At 38.1% G+C, this 21,643-nt stretch overlaps 1 protein-coding gene and 1 long non-coding RNA gene across 2 annotated transcripts in view; one reads left to right on the top strand and one right to left on the bottom strand.

Moving 5' to 3' along the window:
• The window catches only part of ITGA8 (integrin subunit alpha 8), a 119,612-nt gene extending 100,052 nt beyond the window's left edge, over positions 1-19,560 (bottom strand). Inside the window, exons 1-2 of the mRNA XM_034402551.3 lie at positions 19,050-19,560; positions 11,729-11,853 (exon numbers count right to left, since the gene is read on the bottom strand). Of these exons, the coding sequence (XP_034258442.2) occupies positions 11,729-11,853; positions 19,050-19,267 (343 nt within the window). The 5' untranslated portion in view covers positions 19,268-19,560. The remainder of the gene's footprint in view (positions 1-11,728; positions 11,854-19,049) is intronic.
• LOC148114361 (uncharacterized) lies at positions 9,857-19,989 on the top strand. Its single transcript, XR_015734069.1, has 2 exons — positions 9,857-10,033; positions 18,594-19,989. It is a non-coding gene; the product is annotated as an uncharacterized LOC148114361 (long non-coding RNA).
• Positions 19,990-21,643: the final 1,654 nt, after the last annotated feature.

Here is a 21,643-nt window from a genome sequence, read left to right as displayed (position 1 = left end):
AGCTGCCTGCAATTACTGCAAGTTCAAATCTCACCAGGCTCAAGGTTGACTCAGCCTTCCATCCTTTCTAAGGTAGGTAAAATGAGGACCCGGATTGTGGGGACAATAAACTGACTTTGTATAAATATACAAAAGTATGAAGGCTATTGCTTAACGCATTGTAAGCCGCCCTGAGTCTCCAGAGAAGGGCGCCATATAAATCAAATTTTAAAAAAATTGTTGTGAAATGATCAAATCTCGATCTTATGGCTACAGGAACTTATGACAGTCATAAGTGTAGAGATAATTCTAAACTTAATTCTCCAGGATTATCATAACTTCAAAAAATCACTAAATGAGTTAAACGAGGACTATCTGTAAATGATTTTTTAAAGTGTGGTTTTATTTGCTTCAGTGCAGGATAGAATGAGATGTGCTATTACTTTTCTTTTCACTTTGTACTAAACACTTTGTACTAAATATATGTTTTATATTTTGCTCACTTGGTCAAAGACCCATGATGGTTTGTTTGGAGCTGTACTAAACATATAATATCCCACTTATTCCAGTCATTTCCTTTTTTTAAATAATTTCTATTTGGATTAAAGTAGGATATTTTTGCTTCATATGTAAGTTTGTGAGTGTGTGTAGATACATACATACATACAGTAGTGGGTTCCACTTACCTTCGCTACCAGTTCAGAACTGTGAGCACGTGAGTGCGTTTGCTTCACTCGTAGCACTTCTGCGCATGCATAGAACCTTCTGCACATGCGCAATACCTCCGTGATGATTTCTGGGTAAGTGGGTGGAGCCTCCCGCCACTACTGATTTGCCCGAAGCTGGGTGAACTGGTAGAAACCCACCACTACAAACATACATACATACATACATACATACAACAGTAAAGGAAAAATCTATGCAAGGCTTTAAGGCAAAATGAACTACTTTTTAATGACCCAAGATAATACTTTCGTGACCAGGAGTTCTGGTGGATCAGTGATTAGAACACAATATTACTGGCTAACTCTGCCCACAGTCTGGAGTTCAATTCTGATAGGGTTCAAGGTTGATTCATCCTTCCATCCTTTCGAGTTCAGTAAAATGAGAACCCAGATTGTTGAGAACAATATGCTGACTCTGAAAATTGCCCAAAGAGTGCTGTAAAGCACTATGGAGTGGTATATAGGTCTAAATGCCCTTGCTATTGCTATTCTTATGTTACAAAGTGGGTGAAGTGATATAATTCATGTTCATAGAATTAGGATTTGGAGCAATCTCATTGACGTTATCCACTTTTCCCTGGATATGACCACCTAGACAACAACCATTAATAGTCCCCAATATTGCCTCTTTAAATGCATATTTCTATGAAAATGGAAAATTTTAAAATTATATCTTTCTTATAAAATATCTAAAACATATTCCAATGGGACCTAAGGCTTCACCTTTTGAAATGTACCATTAAATTGCTTGCTTGTTTTAGGGTGCAGGGTTTAAAAAAGTTAAAAATATAATCTCTCTGAAAATTAATTTCTTACTAAAATTAGCCTGGAACTTGAGATCAAGTCCAGAATTAGCCCAGTGCTCCACCTTTTATTCTTTTGACATTTTGTTAAAAATTATGGTCCCGCCAGTGTGGAACTACTAGATAAAGAAGAAACTATGTTCTCTAAAAGGCCTCTGAGTCATACAATATCCTAAGAAAATTAAGATAGCTGTGGCTGCTGTCTGTACTTCTCTTCAGAACTCTGTGCTACATTGCTATTAGTCAGTCAGAATCTATTCCCTGTAGGATTGCCATCTAACCATGTTTGTGAAAATAGAATGGAGTGGAAGGCAGCTTGCTGAGATCTACCTCAAACTTTGATCCTGACTCTGGCCCTTATCCCAAGACCAATTTTTTTTTATTTTTGGTATTGAGACTTTCATTCACCATAATTCATCACAAATTAGTGACTTTCTTGACCATCTTATTAACATATTTCCTAAAATAGAAATTAGGGCTGCTTCATTCATGCAGTTGAGCAAGATTTCATTGTACATACAAAACGCATCAATTACATGTTCCATCATCAGCCACAGCAGTAATGAAAATTTTCCTGCATGGAAGCAATTTCTATATAAGGCAGGCCTGGTGCCTATAAAGGTCAGCAGAATCTAATAAAATGCAGTAACTAATTACTAGCAGATCATCTACAAATCCACACAGCTACAAACATATAGCATTAGATTGCACTCTGTGTCATCATTAAATAAAAAGGCATAGGATGAAATAATTTAAAAATTAAAATTAAAAATTTTCTTTTAACATCTTATCTAGTTCTTTAGTTATTCTACAAATCAAGATATTCTTGAGGTCAGTAATAGTTTTATCCAAAACAATATTAACAGGAAATCCGAAAAACCTGCAGTTGCAGCGAAAATCTTCTGCAATCACTTTTTCCTAGATTCCCAAACCAGTTTATTGCCTTTGGCATAAGCAAGCAATGCAAGGACTGTCAATGGATCACAGACCCAATTTTTAAAAATTGCTCACAGTTCTTTCTTAGACAGATTACTAACAATAGATGATACATACTTCTCTATTTCAGGATAGAAAACAGAGATCCTAATGTAAATAGTTGTGTAAATCAGGGGTCCACAACCTATGGGCCGTGGCCGTATGAGTGGTGGGTGAGTTCGTGCACACAAAGCTCCATTTGTGTGAGCTGCGGGCACACGCACCTGCCATTTGTGTAAATGGAACTGTACATGCTTGCACATCCTCCTGCCACTCACACAGAACCAGGGGTGAAATGCTCCCAGTTTGGACCGGATCGCCTGATCCGGTAGCGATGGCGGCGGGTGATTCAGAGAACCGGTAGCAAAAATCCCTGGCCCCCCCCATGCCCAGCTGAGCCGTACAATCATTAGAGGCTTTTTTTTTTTTTTACTTTTAAAAGCATTTTTTCTACAATCTCTTCGGCCAAAGAGGTTGTTTAAAAAATCCTTTTAAAAGAAAAAAAAAGAGTCTGATGATCGTGTGGCTCAGCTGGGATCGTCAGAGGTTTTTAAAAGCATTTTTTCCTGCAACCTCTTAAGGTTGTAGAAAAAATGCTTTTAAAAGTACAAAAAAAAGAAAAGTTGGCCACACCCACCCAGTCATATTACCCACCACCACCAAGCCACGTCCACAGAACCAGTAGTAACAAATTTTACATTTCACCACTGCACAGAACTATCTCTACCCCCAGCCAGGCCACCAAACCAGAAAGGTTGAGGACCGCTGGTGTAAACCACTCTAGGATAATGCTTGCTAATCCAAAATTGGAAAGATCCAAATTCAACTATAGCCCAAGCCATGGAAGCTCAGCATCTCTCAGCTTAGCTATAATAAAACATTGTCATAGGACAGAATTGTGTTCCTGAAGAAAACAGAGGAGATAATCTTAAAGAATGAATAAAATAACAGCTCCTATCTTTGGTACACAGTGGGAGGAGAACTAGCTTCACATCAATTAACTATTGAGAAGGATACTCCTTATGTTCCAGCCAGTGGTGAAATCCTCCCCAAATTGCCACTGGTTCACTGCCCGCGTATGTGCAATGTGCACCAAACACATGTTGTGTGCAGAAAAAGGAAGCTTAACAAGGTAAGTAGAATAGCGAGGGGGAGAACAGCTGTGCCGCGCGATTTAGATTTGCTAGAAAGCAGGATTTCCTGCTTTCAGGCGAATATAAATCGCGCGGCACAGCTGATCGTCGGAAATACCGGTTCGGATGAACCAGTAGCTTTTCACCACTGGTTCCAGCCCTAAGCAAGATCATTTGCATCTGTTTTTTTCTTAAAAGGTAGTTGATAAAAGTAATCAGGCATAAATATTTCATCTTCAATTTTAAAGATAAAATTGGCATCCTCAAATCTCTGGCATCCAAACACAATATTCTTCAAGAGTTATCACCCTTAACTTCCACTTCATGCTATATATCTCACAGGACCTTATCATCTTTGTTAATATTTTTTTCATGTGATTGGATTTCTGGAGACGCACAATGTACAATCCTCTCTCCCTAAATAATACCTGGATTTTGATACAACCAACTCTGTTTCTGGACAAACTGACATATTTCTTCTTTGTATTTTTTCAAGTCCCTCCTTGATCCTTGACATGGAGCTCCTACTTTGGATAGAAAACATAAATTATACTTTTCAATGTACAACTCAGCATACATGAAAGGAATCCATGAGTAGCGTTTTTCAGGTGCTATAGACTTCAGCACTAGAAAAAGAATACAGAGGAAACAATTTGTTTGCATTTTTTTAAAAGGTACATCTTTAATGGAAGAATTTGGCCATCATTTTGAACCATATTTAATAATTTAGTATTTTTGCACAAGGGAAGATGATTCATTTTAGGTTGCTCTCTAGCTACCCCTTCTGGTAGATCAGGGAATGATAATATTAATTGCAGCATTTTTCAATATTGTGTTTGTTGCCTACAATGTTGATACACATTCAGCTTATAAAATAATATATCTAGAAATATATCAAATTATTACATAAAAATCAAATTTAAGTCTGAATATATCTGTTCCAATTAATATTTCATTAAAGATGTTACAAAGACTACTGTACTATACTAAAAACAAGAAAATTGTTCCATAAATATATCTTCTTTAAATATATTTTATTCCACTTTTCAAGGCAAAGGCTCCTGAAATGGTTTCTCTGCTGTGCTGCTTGATGGTAGAAGAATTCTAGAGAGCAAGTTTGGAATGCAGCAGCACTAATAATTTGGGTATATTGTCATATGCCCAAGTAACACCTTTGGTTCATAAACTATACTGGTCTTTGTAGCAGTGGTAGGTTTCAAAATTTTTTACTACTGGTTTTGTGGGTGTGGCTTGGTGGGTGTGGCATGGCTTGGTGGGCGTGGCTTGGTGGGTGTGACAGGGGAAGGATACTGTAAAATCTCCATTACGTCCCCAATCTAGGGGAACGTTACTGCAAAATCCCCATTTCCTCCTGATCAGCTGGGACTTGGGAGGCAGAGAATAGATGGGGGTGGAGCCAGTCAGAATATTTACTATTGGTTCTCCAAACTACTCAAAATTTCCGCTACCGGTTCTACAGAACTGGTCAGAACCTGCTGAAACCCACCTCTGTTCTGTAGGCTTCCAGATATAATTCAGGTTGTTTTTATTTGTTCGCTTTATATGGCTACTCAGCTGAAGTACATGATTCAGGGCAGCTCACAACATTATCACCTAAAAAGTCCTATGGGGCACTAGACTAGTTTTTTGCAGGATCGCATCTCCCCAATGCCATCTGTCTATTCTACATGCTCTACCTCAGGGGTGTCAAACTTGATTTCATTAAGAGCCGCATCAGGGATGTGTTTGACCTTGTGGGGCAGGAGTGGGCGTGGCCAGAATGGGCATGGCCCGCTCAACGTTACTCATGTCAGGGGTGCCTGTGGTGGCCTGAGAGCTCTGCCAGCAAAAATGGGCTCCCAAGCTCCATTTTCACTTGTAGAGGCATCACGGGCCAGTTCTTCGCTGTTTTCAGGCCAGCTCCATGGACCAGATCTAAGCACTCTGTAGTCATTCCTTTTCCACTAAGACTCCTGCCTTCTGGAAGTTGGTATTGACCTGGATGGCTTTTAGAAAGGCACTAAAGAATTTGTTGTTGCTTTTTTTTCTTGGCCACTGGGCCAAGATGATTGGGGATCCTATCAGTGGGGAGTAATAATTGCAATCACTTTTTAATAATTGTGTAGGGAGTTCAACTGGAATTGTCATTTTGTTTTTGTTTGTTTTGGGTTTCTGGTAAGCTGGTTAAAGTTGCAGTGTTCCAGTTGGGTAGCCATATAAATTCTTTAAATAAACAAGAATATTTTTTATTGGCTACAGGTCTACACTAACGATTTTCAACTTGTATTCCATATATTACAGGAATTCCACTAAAAACAGGGAGATATAATCCTATACAACTTTATGCGTCATGTTAATTGTTAGACTATTACATCTAGTGTCACTTGCCTAACTCATCTTGTTGCACAATATAATAGTTGCTATTTTTAAATTATATTTTTTGTGTGTGTGATGTCTCAATGTGAAGTGATGTTCTTTACACATTAAGTGGTTGGAACATGGGAATGTGGATTTGATTGGTGGTTTTTATCTGGCAGGCTTAGAAGAACATATGAAAAAAAAACCTCTTCCTTATGGAATGGTTTGCAAAACATTTTGAGGATGATGTAGTGGGTCTGCAAAGAAACAGTCTGGGCACAGCTGGGTTATAAGTTGACTCCAGGATCAGAGGTACCATGTCTAAAATATCAGTTCCTAGGAAACAGCAACAATGGAAGATAATAGAACCATAGAGTTGGAAGGGGCTACTGAGTCCAACTATCTGCTCTGGGCAGAAATCCAAATTAAAACAGTCCTACAGATGCTATCCAGCCTCTACTTTAGCACAAGCAAAGTCTGGAGAGCCTGAATAATTGGTTCCATTGTCAAACTGCAGTTACTATAACAATTTAGTCAAATGGAATCTTTCTTCCTATAATTTAAATCCATTTCTCTATGTCTGGAACAGTGAAGAACAGATCCTAGTCTTTTTCTTTGTGATATCCTTTCACATACTTGAATGATCTTATCATATTTTTCCTAAATGTTTCCTACAAGTTAAATATTCCTAATTCTTTCAGTCTCCACTTCAATATACTCTATTCTGAATCATCTAAGTATCTTCATTATCCTTGTATGAACCTGGTCCAATTTATATGAATCTTTAATATTCCAGATTGCTTTCTTAATGGTCTGCTTTTCTGCCCTAAGAGGTTCCTATGTGGCCATTGTGTGTCCCAGAATAGTGTACTCAACTAGATAGGGTTTGATCCAGCATGTTTAAGTCACTTAATGACTGACTGGGTTGGTAACTGCATAACACATGAGATGGTAGAGAACTGTTATGTTACTTGTGGACAATAATATCCCCATCCTTCACAGATTCACCTAACATGAGACTGTGTTGAGATCTCTCAAGATTTGGCTGAGATTGTTCAATTTTTTTATTTTTTCCTATCTTAATGCAAGAGGGAAAGGGTACCTTGAGCAACTTCAAAGCAGAATGGAATCATTTTAAATTGATATAAGACATATGTATAATTGCTATTGTTTTTTCAATAAAATCACTTGTAGAAAGTTATCTCCTTTCCATTGCTGGTCTACATGGCTGTTATTATTGGCAACAGAAGTGAGAAACTCATCCAACTCTGCTGTGAGGTTTCCTTGCAAGGAAAGATTAGAAATCCCATATACTATCCAAAAAGCTAGCATAATCAGGGACAGGGAAGAGAAAACAACAGCCTCCCCTCCAAGTGTGATAAACCTTTCAGAGGAGTCTCGTGTTTAGCATTTAAGAACAAACTGGAAATGGGGTCCAAAATAGGAATGTGGTTATTGTCTGATATTTTTATCTTCTTGCTTGCAGCTGTCCTTTGTAACCTCATAGCAATGTTTAAATTATTTTATTATGCAAATTGACCAAAGAGGCTGAATTTACCTTTAAATTTGTGTGCTCCAAAGTTTTGCACCTAAATCGTTTTGTTTTAATAGTATTTCTCTATCTCCTTTATATTTATTGTTCCATTCAGAACTTCAATAAACATAATTCCAAGTCTTCTATTAAAAAGATTGTAACACTTGAAGCATTCCCTTTTAATTAAAAAATTAAACCAGATGGACTCCATTCCTAATCTCTATAGAGTGAGGTAAACTTTCAGAAGCTCTATTTCCTTCTACCAAGATATTTGCTCATGTACATCAGTCTAATAATATCAACATGGATTAGATTTAGGCCAGATTTAGATTTAGGTCTTTAGGTCAGAATGTGAAGACTGGCCTAAATCTAATCCATTGCATTGTCCATCTTACAGGGTAAAATTTTGTTTCTCAGCTGTTTTATGTTTGGATTTTAATTCTGAATGGTCATATTGACTTGTTAATTTATGGGCAGGAGAATATTTATTCTGAAAGCTATTAAGTGGTCTAAGCTCTTGGCTTACTGTACTGATTTTGTTTCTTTCTTCCAGAGAAGTTCTGACATCAAAATGAGTGTGTAGACACTCTTGCACACACGAAAGCACCAGAAAAAAAAAAGCTGAACTTGATGAATCCTAGCTGTCACTTCTAACAATCGGATCTGTTTAAATTAAAGCCTTTCAGGTTTAATGTTGCAGAAGACACTAGCAATAAATCGATTTTGAGGGCTGTACAGAGAGAAACAACAGAAAACAAACTGCACAAATTGTTTCAAATGTGTTTTCCCTTTAATTAAATAAGAACCATCTGTTGTGGGGGGGACGCATTTGGATGTGATCCATATTATTCCTCTGTTAATTTCCACCCAGCCTCCATTACTTTGAGAGAAATATGCATGCAAAACTGGGTGCTTTTATGCTTTTAGTGGGCAGAAGACTTGTTATATAGAAAGCTGCTAAATCCCAACCTTAAGCACATTTTAATTTTAGAAGATAATGATGAACCAACTTGTATGAAATGAAATATATATTTAAAACAAAACAAAAAAGAAATTAAATGTGAACCAGGAGATATAAAAAAACCAAGAGTGATAGGATATAAAGAATTACATCATGGACCTTTGTGGAAATGAGTTATATTTCTCTCCTAGTAGATCCATAGCAAGTTAAAAACTAAGCTAAAACATACTTTTTCTCTTCTTTTCAAATATAATCTGGCCAGGGAGGAAGGATAGATGGATGGATGGATGGATGGATGGATGGATGGATGGATGGATGGATGGATAGGTGTGTATGGGGTAGGTAGGTAGGTAGGTAGGTAGGAAGAAAGGAACGAAGGAACGAAGGAACGAAGGAAGGAAGGAACGAAGGAAGGAAGGAAGGGAGGAAGGAAGATACATAGATAGATAGATAAATAGATAGATAGATAGATAGATAGAATATGCCATGTCCACAGAGAAGTGAGAGTATAGATAGACCACAATTGGGTGCCTAACTGCTACAGTCACTAAGTGAAAAATTTTATGATCACAACGTTTAGATCAGTTCCTGTTTGGTTGTTAAATGAATCACCACTCATTAAACATCACATGACTGTAACTTGCAACCTTACTTCCATGTTCTCCATTGACTCTGCTGGTTGGAAAACAAAAGAATGGAGTCATACAATGATAGGATGCAGGGACAATCCTAATTTAAGATGATTAACTTTTCCTTGATGGTGGGAATGGTCTTACCTTTACTTAAAGAGTGATGATATGGCCAAATCTTAAAGGATCATTGCTTAATCCAGCTCATCTAGATAGCTTTCATCCAGTTTCTAACATTCCCTTTTTAGGGAAGATTGTGGGAAGGTGCTTACAGTTAAACGACTCTGGATTAAAACAGATTACCTGGACCCTTTTCAGTTGTGATCCAGGCACAGATATGGGACTGAGTGAGTACTGATCAAATTCTTCCTTTGGTGGAAGCAGGATGGAGTAGTGTATCCATCCTTTCTCCTCCTGACCTCTCAGCAACTTTTGATACCATCAGTCATGATATCCTTTTGAACCATCTTTGTAATTGGAGGTGGGTAGCATTATACTGTGCTGGTTTTCCTACTTATTCTGGGGCCAGTTCTAGTCAGATTTGATAGGAAAAGAGAGATCCCACCCATGGTCCCTGTTGTGTGGAATGCCGTGGGGCTTGGCCAGTGGTGGGATGTTGCTGGTTTAACAACTGGTTCGGTGCTTGTGTGCAGTGCTGGAAATGGAGCACTTAGAAGCTCAGCTGCTTACCTTCCAACAGTTAGTAGAACAGTGGGGGGGGAGGGGAGGGTGGAATCAGATGTGCCAGGCGATTGAGATGAGCTACAAAGCAGGAAATAAAGGGCAGGATAGAATGGGGGTGGTGGGCGGGGCCAACTGATTGTTGGAGCAACCAATTCACCTGAACCAGTCCAAACCGGCTGAATACCACTTCTGGGCTTGGCCCTTTCTCCCCTTCTGTTGAATACCAACATGAGGCCAACATGAGGCCACTTGGTGAGGTTATCCAATGGTTTGATATCACCATCCATCCATCCATTTATATCTCCATCCCAGACCACCAGACAGATGCCATGGATTTCCTGTCTCGGTGCCTGGAGGGTGTGCAGGCCTGGATGGGTCACAATAGGCTTCAGCTCAACTGAGTGGCTTTGGGTATAGGGCATTCTGGTGCTAACAACCTTCTGTCTTTTGTCTTGGGTGGAGTGGCACTCTTTCTGACAAGCTAACAAGTAATCTGGGGGTCCTTATGAACTCATAGCTCCTGCTGGTAAAGAAGATGGTATCCGTTTGTACATTTTCAGATTATGTGCTAGGCTGCTAGCTGTGCTCAGTTCTGGACTAGGAGGCCTTGCTCATTGTTATTCATGCCCTTGTGGTCTCCTTTCTAGATTACTCAATGTGCTCTACATGGGGCTGTCCCTGAAGGGCATTCAGAAGTTTCTACTGATTAAGAATGTAGCTGCATGGGATTTTCTAACATTCACTTTCTGGGATTGGTTACTTTATGCCTATTCCGTGAGATGTGATGGTTGTCATTGTACTTCCAGATGCAAGGGGCTGGTTGTTATCTTTAAGTAACTGTACTTCCAGATGCAAGGGGCTGGTTGTTACCTTTAAACCCTTCATGGTTTATGACCATATTATCTGAGGGATCATCTTGTACCAGTTTTTTGTGTCCATCCAATCTGGGCTGGCAGGATGAGAATGCTCCCAGATCCCATTGTCCAGGAAATACCAGCTAGTGAGGCCCAGGAAACATTCCTCTTTTGCTGTACCACCCAACCTATGAAACATTCTTCTTCTGGAGAGCAGGATGGCCCTGACCTGCTGGCTTTCCTAAGGGTCTAAAGATTTGATTACATGCCTGGGCCTAGGGATCCAAGTATGTGACAGATCCCGTCTGCTGGCTTTGTTAACAACCATGAATTATAACATCCTCTTTGTTGTACTTTACTTTTTGTTATGCAATAGTAATTTATTTATGATTGTTTGCCTGTTCACTTGTACTGACTTGAAAGGCCACATACAAAAAGGCCCCTTTTTTGCACTGTTCTAACTTTTAATGGTCACTAAATGAGGCAATAATTTGTTAGAAGTTGGTTCCCTTGCAGCACTTTCTGTAATGATTGGGAGATGCACAGTGTTTGAAGTACTACAGAACAATCAGCCTCTGAACAAACAACTCCATACTACTGTGGATATGCAGGCAGGACATTATTACAACTAATATAAGTATTGCATTTAATATAAATAAATAACCTCTTTTCCATGTGCTTCATATATCTGCCCAAAAAACTGCATATCTTGGCTTATTTTTAGAAGAGAGGTTAAAAATAGGGAGGAAAACCTAATGAACTAAAAATCTAACTTCTAAATGGGCAGATGAATAAAATAGATTCCATTTAAATCAAGTATAATCAGTCACTTTTGCTAAGGTAGAAGCTATACAAGTCCAGTTCTTGGACATCACATTATTTCTCTCAGGACTCTTCTGCACAAGGTGTTTTGCACAAGGCGATATAATACATTCAATTTCTAAGATTTGTTCCTTCTCTAAAGATATTTAGATCAGACATACTGACATAATGAAAGGGCCATCGGATCAGCTCGCACCTGAGGCAATGATCAGTGACAAGAGTTTGGCTGAACATTTCCCTGCAGAGGATGACACAGAAACAATTTGCTTACTTTTATTATCAAAAGGGATCTGTTTACACTCCGTGGCTGGCCAAGGGCAATAGTAGACAGCTCCTCCTTCCACTATGTCTGGCTGGGTTGTGTTGGCTTTAGGTGCTCCAACTAGGACACTTATTCTGCAAAAGAGGCAAGAGAAAAATACTAAGTATAAATTTGAAAGAGCCCAGGAAAATTGCTTTGTCGATAGAGGTATGATTCCAGAAGCCCTTTTCTGATCTCAGTCAAGAAAAGAAAAGCATTAGTCAAAGCAAGAGCAAAACAAAAAACAAAAACCCACCTCATTTCTAATCCCAGATAATGTTTGTCAAATGGCAAAGATAATCAAATAATAATCTATGGCACTGAAGAAGCACTAAGGAACTGTCTTTAGAAGGTGAGAAGAAAAAATTCCAAAGCTAAGAAACAATGTTTTTCTATTATTTCCCTGGACATTTGTTTGGTTATAGAGGGCCTAGAGCTTTCTCTAGGTCAGATCACTGGGTTCTGGGCTAGTAAAAGTTCCTATCCACCATCATTGTATACTGTTTAGTGGTGGCATTTTGGCATACAGCTATATGGTTACATGCCTTTTTTAGGGCAAATGTGTGCTCCAAGGGAAATGTAGGAAGCATTGATGGAAGCATGCATTCAATTACTCTTCCTTTAAAGGCATTGCATTTTTTTTTTTTTTACTGTGGGGGTCTACCTTCTTATTCTAGGATAACAGCTGAAGGATTGAATTATCATGGAGACCATAACATTTTCCTCAGTGGGTGAAAAGTAGATTCAGAGGGCTGAAGATTCTGAATTCCAAATTGGGAAATCCCTAGTTTAAAAAGCTGTAATGAAGATAACCAGGCACCTCCCAGAATTTCTCCACAAGCATTGCCACCTCTGAGAAATATTAGTCTACCTATATAGAGGACATCCAGATAGAGAAAAGCCACTCTAAGCAAGCCATTTGCTTTCTCATATCTTCTTCTAAATACATATTCTCTACTTCATCTGCCACGCAAAGGATATAGCATTTTACAGAATGGTTATAAGGATTGTGTCACATATACCGTGTTTCCCCGAAAATAAGACCCTGTCTTATATTTTTTTGAACCCCGAAATAAGCGCTTGGCCTTATTTTCGGGAAAGTCTTATTATTTTGGGGCGTGTGGAGCAAGATGGGGCTCCTCTTGCGTCTTACCTGATTTCCAGCTCTGCGTTTAAATATTTTCGGGGAGGGATTATTTTCGGGGGGGGAGGCTTATTTTAGGGCATGCATTCAAAAGCCCGATTGGGCTTATCATCGGGGGATATCTTATTTTCGGAGAAACAGGGTAGGTAGTCCTTCACTTACAACAATTCATTCAGTGACCAGTTAAAGTTACAACAGCACTGAAAAAAGTTACTTTTGACTATTTTTCACACTTATAACAATTACAGGATCCCATGGTCATGTGATCAAAATTCAGATGCTTGGCAACTGGTTCCTATTTATAATGGTTGCAGTGTCCCAGGATCAGATGATCCTCTTTTGGGACCTTCTAACAAGCAAAGTCAAATAGGAAGCCAGATTCACTTAATAAGTGTGTTAATAATTTAACAACCGTAGTGATTCACTTAACAACTATTCACTATTTTCACTATTATTTCTTTTTTTTTTTTTTTTTGATTCACTATTATTACTACTATTATCTTTTCAACGGGTTCCAGCTGCCAGTTCTTTAACTGGTCTTGGCTTTCATATATACTGAGTTCTTCCAAGAACCTCGGATGTCATAATATATCAGCATAATCTATGTGTGGATGCAATGTGGCCTATGGCAATTAAACAGATGGAAATTTTTTTACATATATCCAAGATTTTTTAGTATGACAGCCAGTATGCCGATAACCACTGGGATCACCACGGCCAGTTTATGCCATAATCGTTCCACGTTGATTTTTTTTTCAATCTTTCATTAAAATTTATTATAACATAAAGGATTATGAAAATTTAAAAATGGAGACACAGGATAAAAAAGAAAGGGAAAAACATTGATTTATGACTCGTTATAATAATAAAACATTAAGTTTTTGCAGTATATTTAGTTATACTAGGGCCATTTCTGTAACTACACAATTATTCAATCCTCAAAGTCTCATAAGTTTCACTTTTTTTTAGTTCAAGCATAAAAAACCAGAAGTGATTTCCCAATGGAAATAAGACTGAATAAAATCTTTTCTTTGTTTAAAACAGTTTACATTGCCATCCCAACCAAATCCATTTCCCCCCATCCTTTTTTTTCCATTGTGAGAAATAATACATCTTTCTATTTTCACTTATTAGATTTTCTGCCTTGTCATCATCTATAATAGCAAAAATCACAACACACTTTCAAGTTCTTTAACCAACAATCCAAACGGAAAACTTATTGTTCCAATTTTATATTCATTTTAAAACTTTGAACATTTTTTAGAAATTATCATCTTTACAGTTAGAGTTACTTCTAATACATTACTTTTTTTAAAAAGGGGATTTTTTTTTTCAAATTTTAGTTTCTCTCTTTTTTAAACCATGTGTACATTAGTAAATATATTTGTTTTCCAAATTCAATTTTAATAACATTTTTCAGACCTTAGTGATAATTTATTCATGTCCTTTTCAGATCCACTTTTTATAAGTATAAAACAATTAGTCAAATCTTCCTTTTAATAACATTCGTTAGATCAGTATGAGACTATCCTCTACTTCCATTTTGATTTTCAGACCTTAAGACTTTGTAATATTTTCAAATTCTTTGTCCTCTATCCTATTATCCCCTGGTTTTGCTGCATAAATTACCCACGCTTTCTGCTTTTCAATCACAGTTAAATATAGTGTGTTATGGGCCAAAACTTTATCAGTTTATATTTAGGAATCCAACAACATTTTAACCTGCTCATTTTCAATTATATTTTCAACTATATTCCCTACCATTTTTTAATTACTGGCATAGGTTAATTTATACAGATGACTTTGGCAACTGTATTATATCTTCGTTTATAATTATTTTGTGTGATCTTACATGAGATGAGTATATGATTTATTGTTTCTGCAACTTCGCACAATCTGTACTTGGTATCATTGGATAATTTATCAAATGTGGTCTTGATTGCATTAATCCAAACAGCTTGCTCTTGCATAGCCAAAATCAAACCTTCAGTTTCTTTTTTTTAATGTTCCAGTTGAAAGTAAGAATCCAGTTGTAAGAATGAAGAGAAGAACAACAAGAATGATCAGGAGGTTGGAGGCTAAAACATATGAAAAATGGTAACAGATATTGGGTATGTCTAGTGAAACGAAAAGAAGGACTAGGGGAGACATGATTGCAGTGTTCCAATATTTGAGTGGCTCCTGCAAGGACAAGGGAGCAAAGTATTTTCCAAAGCACCAAAAGGCAAGACAAGAAACAATGGATGGAACCATTGTTCTACCAAGGAGAGAAGCAACTAGAACTAAGGAGGAAATTCCTAACAGTTACAGCAATCAACCAATGGAATAGATTGCATTCAGAAATTGTGGGTACTCCATCACTGGAGACTTTCAAAAAGAGACTGGACAACCATTTGTCTGAAATGATATAGAGTCTCCTACTTAAGCAGAGGGTTTGACTAGAACACCTCCAAGGTCCCTTCCAACTCTATTATTCTAAGTCACTTATCTTTATCCACTTTCTGCTTGATTTTTTAAGAAATTGACCATGTAGTGTTTTTCCTTGCTAGTGTTCTATTTATGTTTTTATTACATTTTTCAATATTCATGTTTTGTTCCTATGTATTGAGAAAGTTCAGTTTGTGGAGCAGGTATATCTATCAATATCACAATGGGAATATAAAGCAGCATGAGCAGTCATTAGGTTTCTTTTTGTTTTTCAGTCCAAACTGATCAATAATTCTAGCAGTATATCATATCACGGGTATGGTCTAGATACTGATCTCTTTGATAGTTTTTTCAATGTTCAATTTTGACCTGAGCAATTTTCTTGCTCTTTGGATATGTTCTTTACTACATTTTAAACCTGTCTGTGCTTGATATTAATCCAACTGTAAAATAACTAGATACTTATAGGCTTCATCCTGATGGTCCTGATGGTCTGACCATTTAGGATTTTAATTTTATTACTATTCTTGATTGTAAAACAAATGTGACATTTTTATTTGCAGTGTTTGCTGTTTGATAGCCACGACTTGGTTGCTTCAAAATCACTGAAAATGGAATCATGGCAATAAAAAATAATAAAGTCAGTCTGGTAGCTATTGTTACCAGTCTTCTGGTAACAAGACCAGGTAGCAGTCTTCTTCTATTGTTAACAAGCTCATATTTTTCATTTCCAACCATCAATTCTGTCTTCCATTGATTCGCTATTTCTTTTATAAACATTCCAATGTTTTTACACACACCAGTTGTTTCCAAATTTTTGATGATTCAAATATAAGATAATAAATCAAACACTTTTTAAAGTGTTTTAAATTATATATCAATCCAGATGATATAAGTTATATATTGTCTGGATTGATTTTAATCAATCCAGATAATATATACATTGGTTTTCAGCATTTGCAATTTTCCAGAACAATTTTATCAATCAGAAGTTGATATTTTATACCTCTGCTTTTCCTTTTATCTCCTTTCTGTTCTATTGGAAAGATCTTATTTTCTTCTAAATAATCTTGGATGTTATCCACTATTATGCCCCTAAGTAATTTAAACATTTTAGGCAAGCATGTTTTGGCTTATAGATGATGTTGGTCGTTTTACTGGACTTTTTGGAATCAGATATGTTTTGCCAGTTATTAACCTGTCATTGATGTCTCCTGTATGCAATATTTCATTAAGTTGTTTAGCTATAATTAAATGTAAGCTAGTCAGATATTTGAGCCAAAAACTATGCAATTGATTATTTTCAGGATATGTCCAGTTTTTAATCCTTTTCACTTGATTTTTAACTCTTTCTGCAGCTATTATTAGATTTTTCATTTGATTTTTAACTAAATTCATTTTATTGTTATTAAGTTTCAAGTTTAGATTATATAGCACCAAATTTCATCAATTTGCCTATATGAAAAAATGCAAAAGAAATACAGCCAAGGGTGAAATCCAGCAGGTTCTGACGGGTTCTGGAGAACCAGTAGCGGAAATTTTGAGCAGTTTGGAGAACCGGTAGCATTAATTTTGAGTAGTTCAGAGAACCAGAAAATACCACCTCTGGCTGGCCCCAGAGTGGGATGGGAATGGAGATTTTGCAATATCTTTCCCCCAGAAGTGGGGAGGGAATGGAGATTTGCAGTATCCTTCCCTTGCCAAGCCCGCCAAGCCACACCCACAGAACAGGTAATAAAAAAAATTGGATTTCACCACTGGGTACAACAACTCCTTCCCTAAACTGTCATCAATACATTGAGATCTTGCAGGATCTATTCAATCCATGCCACCATGTTTCATAATTAGGATATAATCTTCAGAATCATTTACCCACAAAGTCAATGTCCACATTCATACAGTCAATGACCATTCCTACACTTAGGATACAATATTATTCACACTTCAGCATCTTCTACCTATATCATATAGTGAGTTGTAGATGTAAATGGAAAGCCACAGAGCAAAGGCCACTAATACACAAATAGAAGTTCTGTCTTTCCCCACACAAACTTCATTTAAATGTTCAAGGATATTCGTCTATCCACTCATTTATGAAACACAAAGCAGTTTAGGGTAGAAAAAGCAGACAAGGTATACATATCCATCTGGCTTCATTCCTATACTGATTTCATCAAGACAATTTTCTCATTCATGTTAATGACAATAATTCACAGTTTGCAACAGAATGTTTTCTTGATGTCTAAGGATAGAGCCTACAATATACTTACTACTAGTGGAAAACTGCTTGCTTCTAAAATTAGAAACTGATCATTTGATTTCCTACCTAATTAAAATGGTAAAGGCTCCCTTGAGTTGAACTCAATTTCTTGTGATTTTTTTGGACACATCTAAGGAATTTCCCTGGCAGCAATGTGGAAATGATTTGCCAATGCATTCTTCCAGACTTCTACGGAATTGCATTCTACAGTCCTGGACTGTCCTGATAATCTCCTGCTCAAAATACCAAGTTCTACTCTGTTCTGACTCCTCTTTAGCTGTTAGTAGGATCAGTCAAGATTGTCTTAATGGTGCCACCTGCTATAGTCCTGCTCAAAGGATACTATTAAGGTAATCTTAGACATGTCAAATTCTAGAGTTGAAAGAGAAGAAATCTATTTTTCTTTACAGTTCTTTAAATCATATAAAGTATTGATAAACCGTTAACTATCCAGCTTTGTAGGTAAAATGTATAGATGTGAAATCAGTATGTTGAATCTGGGTTACCTCCAAATGGGAGGGGACTACATCCCAGTCATGTGGCTGGAAAATTTGGTACAGATCTTTTGAAACTAGGGAGTCAGTGCATTTTTGGGAAAGTCTGAACTAGCCTGAACTCTGAAGTAGAGCTTGAAGTCGCTTGCAACTGAACATCAGATTCAGCAGGTCATTACTATGTGTTCCTCTATAACTTTTCTACTTAGCTACAAAACAGTGTTGTGGAGTTTTCTGACTTTACTGAAGTCATTATCAATTCAATCTTCTCTAGAGCAAAGAGGGGTGTGGATCCATGGGTGATTCCTCCACAAGTCCATAGCTTACCACACTAGTAGAGGTCAGTGAAAAGATAGGAAGTGCTGGATTTGCATATATTTTGTTGCTGTCACTAAAATTCACAATAATTATCAGAGCACTCATTACATTATCTGGCACTATAGGCAAAAAATGGATTGTGTGGATGGGGTGCAATCCCACTATTTATTCTCTATTAATTTTTTTTCCCAGACACCCCCCTATTTTAATCTATGGAACACCCATTAACAACAGAATCTCTACTTTTCTGCTCAGCCTTCAATCCCATTGAATTCAACGATGCGGAATGCCAATTATGTAGATCTGCATTCTCCATAGCCACAAACATTTATTTGGAAATCTGTCTAACAAGGGAACTGTTTCCGGGAAAACCTGTGCAGTTCTGTGCGTTGCACGGTCAGAGTCAATAGTGACTATGAAAATAACGTCTTTATTGGCACTTCCTTGAGGATGGAGCCACGTCTAGGATGGAACAGAAAAAAGTAAGTATCGGCTCCCTACCGATGTAAACTCGGGTGTCCCGGGGCTCAGCTGTGGTATGACTTGCCTGAGTGAATCGCAACGGCCGACATCTATCCTCCTCCTGCAATTTCCAAGCGAAAACAAGCAAGGCAATTCTCGCGCCCATCAAAGAGGACCGCTACTTACGCATTCGGTGCAGGGTTGTAAAAATCCAGCGCGTAACCGAAGTAACTGCCATCTGGACCGCTGTAGACGACCAGCTTCTCTTCGTCCAGGTTGAAGGCACTCAGCGGCCCCGCCAGCAGCAAAAGCAGCGAGAGGACAGCGCTGTCGCTTGCCGCGCAGCGCCTGCACCAAGCGGACGAAGTCGGCAGCGATGGCAACCTACGCCGCCGCCTCCACATCCTCCTGGCAGCGGCTCCCTCTCTTCGTTTCTTTCTCTCTCCTGAGTCTGAAGCAGCCAGCCAGAATTGGAAGGCGCCGCCGCTGCCGCTTCAAGCCTCGAAGGGCTACCCTCTGGCCGCAGCCGCCGTCACACCGCCTCGTTTTGCGTGCGCGCCGCCCGCCGGGCAAAAACTTGGCGAGGGAGGTGCAAAGCCATTCGCTTCCAAAAGTTCGAGCCAGCCGCGCTTCTCTGAAGGAAAAAGGCTGTTTGTTGTGCCGCCCCCTTGTGTTGTTCCTGCGGGCGACATTCTGGGAACGGCGCAAGAACCCAAGGGGTAGATACTAGATCCGCTTTAAATTGAGAGGGAAGAAGGCAGGCGGTGGATTTGTGGGTTCCGTGTCCGTTGTCTCTGGTCGTGGTTTTTACACAGGCGTTCTTTTCAGGCTTCTGCCTGCACCCGCTCCAACCACACAACGCACGGAAAACCCAACACCCATAATTTAGTTTGCGGTGTGTTAGAAGGGCTTAAAAGGGCTGGTTAAAAGGGTTGGGAACAATGATCTCCATCTCATTTTTTCCCCCCTGCAGACAACAAAACAGGTATTCACCACCATAGGCAGAACTCACAAGGTTTAAGTCATAATATTTTTTTTTAATCTTAATTTGCTGACAAAGGCACAATTGGCTGGATTCACATAATATGCTAAGACAAGAGAAACAATAAATCATCTTTGCACAATATGAATGACTTCAATCAAAATATTTTGAATGTGAATATTCACATTTATACCTTACCATCTCTCCTGATTGAAGTTGCAACTGTACTGGGAAAAATGACTTGCACTTAGAACCATTGCAGCATTCCCTATAATCACATGATCAAAATTAGGGCATTTGGCAACAGGTGTGTATTTATGACAGTTGCAGCATCCCCAAGGTCATGTGATCACTATTTCTGACCTCCTTAGTTGGCTTCTGAAAAGCAAAGTCAATGGTGGAAGATGGGTTCACTTAATGACTGCATGAGTCACTTAACAGCTGCAGTGTTTTGCTATTTTGTTATGAGACTGTTCCTCCCATTGTCCCATTCTGTGATCATCCCTTTCATCTCAATCCCTAATAGGTGTCATATTCAGTGATAAGGTCTGAAGTCAGACCTTATAAATTAAAGTCTCAGAGTAATGGGGAATCTTCTTAGAGTCCCCTGGAGAGGCTGAAGTGACTGTTTAGATTTTCACTTCAAATTTTGTCACATAGTAGAGGGGAGGGGAAATACTGAGATGTTCTCTTGCACATGAGAACATTTCAGGTTTAGACTTAACAGCAGGATTCTAGTCAAGGTTACCAGTCATTTTGGAAACATTGGTCCTGGTTATAAATGAAATTCTGTATTTTCCACCTTCCTGTTACAGCTTAGTGAAAATTGATGGAACATGAACTAAGTCTATTTCCATCCACATCAGCTTCTATTTCATCAGAATTCTGCAATTCTGATAAGAGAAGACTAAAAAAAAAAGAAGAAAAACTGAGTAAATAAACACTTAGCAGGAAAGTTGGAGACCATGTACAGAGCATTCAGTATATGAACAGTCGAATAAGCTTTCTGAAGGCAGAATAACTTGGCCACAGCCAGCAACTACAAAAAAGATTGAATTTATTTCGAAGGTTAAGTGTCCTGCCCTGAGCTGTCATCACCAACTTGTAAGGGCTCACTATATTTTACTCTGAGAATCTCCCTTCAACTGCAGTGTTAGCTGATACATAATCATGGTTGTAGGGCTATTTTAGGGTGAAATTGACAAATCAACTTCCTAGAGCAGGAGGAAGAGAGTCACAGGTCCTCTCTTTAATTCAAAGCTGGATGGGTGATTCGCACAACTGAAACGAAGTCAAACACAACACAGCATCTTCATCTCAATTACAATTGTTCACTTTTTTAAACAATGGGAATAAAAAGTGCTGCTTTGTTTAAAATTCATGCTGAAAATTAAAAAAAAAAAGAAAAACTGCATGTTTAGTTCAACAAAAGAATTGGAAAAAACAATTATGAGATTATGTAATAACCACCTTGGAATATTTGATAGACTGTCAAGACAAGATGGAAGACATTTTTTCAGTTTCAGTTCAGTTCAGTTCAATCCAAAGCAACTGACTCAAAATATAAGAAAAGAGATCAGACTAAACATTAGGAGGGGAAATCCTGATGGATATTAGCTGTTTGAGAGAGAACAGACTGCTTAGAAAGTGGTTGAACACCATTTCATGGAAAGATTGGCCATCCTATTGAAGATATAATTAATAGATCTTTTTGGGGGTGGACAACTTTGCATGTCTCTTGCATGATCTTTGAGTTCTCTTCCAAATATCTTAACGCTAAATCTATTTATTTGTGACA

Source organism: Pantherophis guttatus, chromosome 4, assembly GCF_059756535.1.
Source record: "Pantherophis guttatus breed Tessera chromosome 4, ASM5975653v1, whole genome shotgun sequence".
Taxonomy (NCBI): domain Eukaryota; kingdom Metazoa; phylum Chordata; class Lepidosauria; order Squamata; family Colubridae; genus Pantherophis; species Pantherophis guttatus.
This window is presented reverse-complemented; position numbering and strand designations above follow the sequence as displayed.